The 5,231-nt window shown below is 40.5% G+C and overlaps 1 protein-coding gene across 1 annotated transcript in view; it reads left to right on the forward strand.

Annotated features, from left to right (window-relative positions):
• The window catches only part of znf827 (zinc finger protein 827), a 121,479-nt gene extending 117,009 nt beyond the window's left edge, over positions 1 to 4,470 (forward strand). Inside the window, exon 15 of the mRNA XM_037689848.1 lies at positions 3,427 to 4,470. Within this exon, the coding sequence (XP_037545776.1) occupies positions 3,427 to 4,417 (991 nt within the window). The 3' untranslated portion in view covers positions 4,418 to 4,470. The remainder of the gene's footprint in view (positions 1 to 3,426) is intronic.
• The last annotated feature ends 761 nt before the right edge of the window (positions 4,471 to 5,231 follow it).

A 5,231-nucleotide genomic window follows, 5' to 3' on the forward strand; every position in this document is an offset into this window, starting at 1 on the left:
AACCTGTTAAAGTACACCAAAATGCAGGAAATCACATCTACTTTATTCAAAATGTTCTGGTGGAGGACCCCCAGACCACACACACACACACACACACACACACCCATCCCTGCTGACCCGCCCGCTGTTTGCGTTCCAGTATTGATCAGTTTACAAATTAAGTCCTGTTACTTGGTATGCCTACAGCTGTTATGATTCTGTTCAGTTTTATGTAAAGAGTTTTCTGTGATAATTAGAATAAGTAACAATACATTTATTATGTTCATTATGTGAATAAGTAAAGTTTTAAAGTGATTTTTGATTCTGTTAATTTTCTCAAAACTGTAAATTTGGAAGTTGAAATTAAAAATGTTTTTAATATTGTCTTGAATGAAAAATACCCCATGTTTTAAAGTATAAAAATTGTATTAACACTATTAAATAACACGTCTTAAGTATTTATGTTACATAAATATTTCCATTTCATTAAAGAGACAAATTGAAGAAAATTATTTAATAAACATGAGAGTTATGAGGGGGTCCCTGAACACAAAAACTTTGAGAACCCCTGCTGTACAGTACTGCAAAATACTCCCCAGCTCTGCAGCCCAGCAGTTCAGTTCTAGTTCTGCAAACCTACCCTGCAGCGACGAAGACCACCGCCCCATCCAGGTTGATGTGCACGTAGATAATTGAGCTTCAGGATTATTTGCATCTGTCCTACCAGTTCTGTGAGCTTAATAGATAGATCGTTACTTCTGACTTTGCGTTGCAAAACTTTCCCTCCAATTCAGCCAAAAGTTGCGACTGGAAGCACTGTTGGCTTCTGGGTAGTGTAGTTCTTGACCTGTGTTACAGTGTAGGCTTATTGAACGAAAACTACAAAATGCCTGTCCAACGTTTATTTTTTTGTTAACTTTTTTCTGTACCATCCCAAATCACATGAGTTATATTAAAGTTGACAATCATGTGTCAAGTTCAATCTCATGTTGAAAAACCGCGAAAGCGAGTTCATGAAAGTCAAACTATAAAGTAGCAAAACACTACTGTATTTGTCCTGATGCATACTCAATAATCCATGTAGAAAAATCTAAAAAAGTTAAGTCTGGTCCTCTGAACATTCAAAAAAAACAAAGAAACAAACAAAACCACCGTATTTGCTTTTTTAAATATTCTTAAGATTTAGTTTAGTTTTAGTCTCTTCACACACCTTCCTGTCCATGGACCCTATTCTGTGCCTTGTACTGTGACACATTTATGTCCCATTTTAGGTTTCTCAACACAGTCTGTCTCCTGACCTCTACACCACACACACAGATGATGCTGGGGTTCGATTTCAATTTAATTATAAACATTTATCCAAACACACCATTTAGAGACTTATAAAAATGGAACAAGCTGCAGAGATTCTGTGAAGATTCATTTCAGGAAACACACGTCATGTTTTTTCATTTACAAGTCGTAACGCCAGTCTGTGCATGTGCAGGAATCATTAAATTCCATTATGATTACCACCTCATCACGTCATAAACAAAACAACCTGTGTACTTCTTTTTGTTGTGCAGACATTAGTATCATCATGTTGTCCACATGTCAGATTGTCTGGACGTGAACACATCTCACTGGATGAGAGCTGACAGAGTTTTGCTGACTTGTCTTTAAAAGAAAACCTGCAGACAAACAGAACACGTGCACACAAAGAAGCACCTCTTAGCTCAAAGATCTTCACACAATTATAGTTTGGGTAAATGATTGTAAATACATTTTTACTTGTTTCCTCTGTCTGGTGTAAATGTTTATAAAGACAGATTGATTTTTTTAAACATATATTTAAAGGAGCATAAGAGTACGATGGAGCTTTAGGGCCGCACTAAGAAAAAAAATTTACATTGCAATGTTAAAAAAAAAAATTTTTAAGCCATAAAATTACGAGAATAAAGTCAAATAAAGTCTTAATATTAAGAGAATAAAGTCGAACAAGACGTTTTTTGTGTTTGTTTGTTTTTACAGCTTTCGTAAGAAAAAAATATTACATTGCCACGCTAAGAAAAAAAAATTAAAAGCCATAAAATTACGAGAATAAACTCCTAGTATTACGAGAATAAAGTCGTACGAGACATTTTTTTCAGTTTTCACAGCCCTTGTAAGAAAAAAAATTACATTGCCACACTAAGAAAAAAAAATTAAAAGCCATAAAATTAAGATAATAAAGTCCTAGTATTAAGTCGTACAAGACTTTTTGCTGCTCTCGTGGTTTTTTTTTTTCCCACGAGTCGGATCCACGACGCGACCTGTCAATCAGTCTGGTGGGCGTGTCAGGAAATCTGAAGCTAAATGAGTAGTAATATTATCCGAACTCCGACACATAAAGCAGGTTTACTGCATTTTAACTATGGCAAAACGAAGAATGTTGAGTATCTTAAGTTATGCTTTGGTATTGGGTTTACAAATAAAGAGATAATTAATCTGTTAATCAGCATCAGATTATTATCAGTATCAGGATTTTTAACCTGCTTACAGTAAGGTGGTACGCTTTTGATGGGCTGCAGCAGGTCTCTGTAGGTACGGAGCATTTAGCTTCGGATTGGTCATTTGCTGACACGCCTACTGGATTGATTGACAGGTCGTGTTGTGGATCCGACTCATGGAAAAAAATGAATAAACAAAAGCTGCAAAAAAAAAAAAAGTCATACGACTTTATTCTCGTAATGTTATGGCTTTTATTTATTTATTTTTTCTTAGCATGGCAATGTTTTTTTTTTTTTCTTAGCATGGCTCTAAAGCTCCGTCGTATAAGAGAGACATTGAGAAATTGATCGGCTTTTTTTTTCATGTTTTATAAATTTAATTCTATTTTTTATCATGTGGGTCACACTTTAAATTTTGCTAGTTTTAGGCAGCCATGCCTTTAGTTTTACTCTCAACGGTAGCTGAAATTGGACAAACAGGTGTGACAGACGTGTGCACATCAGCAGTGTGAAGTGTTCTTCATATGTGGCTGAGAGAGAGAAAGGGCCTTGATCGTTTCGAGGTTTTTCTGAGGTGATTCTGTTCTGCAGGGTTTGTGAAGCGCTTTGGGGCCCAGAGCAGATGAAAGGTGCTATTTAAATGTAAGTGCCACTCATTCCTTCATTTCCCTTCATGTCCTACCAATCTTTCCTCCAGCTTTTCACCTCCTGCTCCCTCCCAGACACCACACACACACACACATACACATATCCGATCACCTCAGTTCTTCCATCTTTAAACTGCCACACATAACTACCATTTGTACACACAACCTTCCATTGTACAGTTTTCCTTTACCTGTCCTTCTCCTCGTCATTTTGTGTTACTGGATGTCAAGGTGTGTTACATGGTTGGGAACGTTACGCTTTCCTTTCAACTGTCTTCTGCTTCTGTGTGTCATGTCCACTCTCCATCCTTCCCTTCTCTTACGTTAACCAGGTGCCCTTTTTGCATCTATTCCACCAATCGTCCAGCGGCCATGGAGTGCCACCTGAAGACGCACTGTAAGATGGAGTACCGCTGCCGCATCTGCCAGGGACTGTGGCCGGACCAGGCCTCGCTGGAGGCGCACATGCGGGGACACCGCCTCGGCAACCACTACAAGTGCGAGCAGTGTGGCTACCTGTCCAAAACGGCCAACAAGCTCATCGAGCATGTGCGTGTACACACGGGCGAGCGGCCCTTCCACTGCGACCGCTGCTCCTATAGCTGCAAGCGCAAGGACAACCTCAACTTGCACAAGAAGCTGAAGCACGCGCCACGCCAGACTTTTGGCTGCCAAGAGTGCCCTTTCACCACCACACACCCGTTTGTCTTTAGCCGCCACCTCAAGAAACACCAGAGCGGAGGGATGGGGGGGCTAGACGTAGACATGGAAGGAAGAAAGGAGAAGGAAGAGGAGGAGGTGAGAAGGGAGGAGCTGGCACTAGAAGGAACATCACCGCAACGTTCATTGCTGCTGAGTAAGGAGCGCTATCTTTTCAGCAGAGGAGGTAGCAGTGGGAGCAACAGCCCCCTCATGAGTCTAACAGCGTCTCAGGCGCTCCAGTCCGTTGCTCTGTCCCTCACACTGGGCAAGTCCCACCAGCCAGACCCCACCAGCCCGCGGTACGGCACTGGCAGCACCAATGGCAGCGACGCCATCAAAGGACGAAGCGTCTTTGGCAGCGCCAGTCCCTCCCTCTTCCCTCCCTCCTCCCGCCACATGTTGGAGCAGTATAGGAACTGTGACCAGGCCCACCTGATCCCCCTCACCACCCTGTTTACCCACAACAGCCGCTTCACATTCCACTCGCACCTCCACTCCAAATGGCGGCCGGCCACATCTCCTCTCATCTTCACCCCCAACCCAGAATTCCCCTCATCTGCCTCCCACAAACACTCCTTCTTGGCGTACCTGGGACTCATAGAGAGGGCCAAAACTGTCTGACCTCACCCACCCCTCTCCCCCAGACAGTGGTGCGAATGACTCTTGACCACTGCAGTGGGAGCAACGTCTTTTCCAATCAGACCAGCAGAATAAGCTGGACCAGACAAACGTATAAAAAAATAATGAAAAATATGTTTATAAGAGAAAAATGCTGTACATGCTAAAATGCATTTATATCAAAAAGCTGCTTTTCTTATCAGTTCTATCAATTTAAATAATACTACTACAAGTAATACACTCTATCAGTCTTTTTTGTTTGTTTCCTATTTGTAAGCATCTGAATGACCTGGACCCACTCGCTTTATCTTATGAAACTAACAGATCTGTTTTATAGATATTTTTCTTTAATTGTTTAACAAGATAAAATGTTGAAAAAGAAAAAACAAACGTTGCAAATGCTATAATTTTAGTGCATTTTCTGTCCCTTGCTATTATGCATTGAAATAGCATGCCAGTTTCTGTGTTACAGCTAGCTTTGACGAAAGCTGAATTTGAGATATCCTGAAAGCGTTAGCTGTGCAATGTGGACGCAACCAATGAAGCTGAATGCTTTTCATTGAAAATATCACGTTTCCAAAGTGACGCCTCTGACCATGCACTAAATTATTTATCAAACTTGTACATAGTTTTGTAGCTGTCACCCATCCCTTCTCTCATCTTTTTAAGTTGTTTTATTTTTTTTTGTATGATGCTGAAAGCGTGTTTGCGTTGCTGTCAACTGATCTCAATTCTGTCTCAGAGTCTAAGATAATTCTGTTAAGTATTTTTGGCTCAGACAATAAGCTGTGATAATGTAAATATAGAAAATATCCAA

The sequence above is a fragment of the Nematolebias whitei genome, chromosome 16 (genome assembly GCF_014905685.2).
Source record: "Nematolebias whitei isolate Nwh7 chromosome 16, NemWhi1, whole genome shotgun sequence".
NCBI lineage: Eukaryota > Metazoa > Chordata > Actinopteri > Cyprinodontiformes > Rivulidae > Nematolebias > Nematolebias whitei.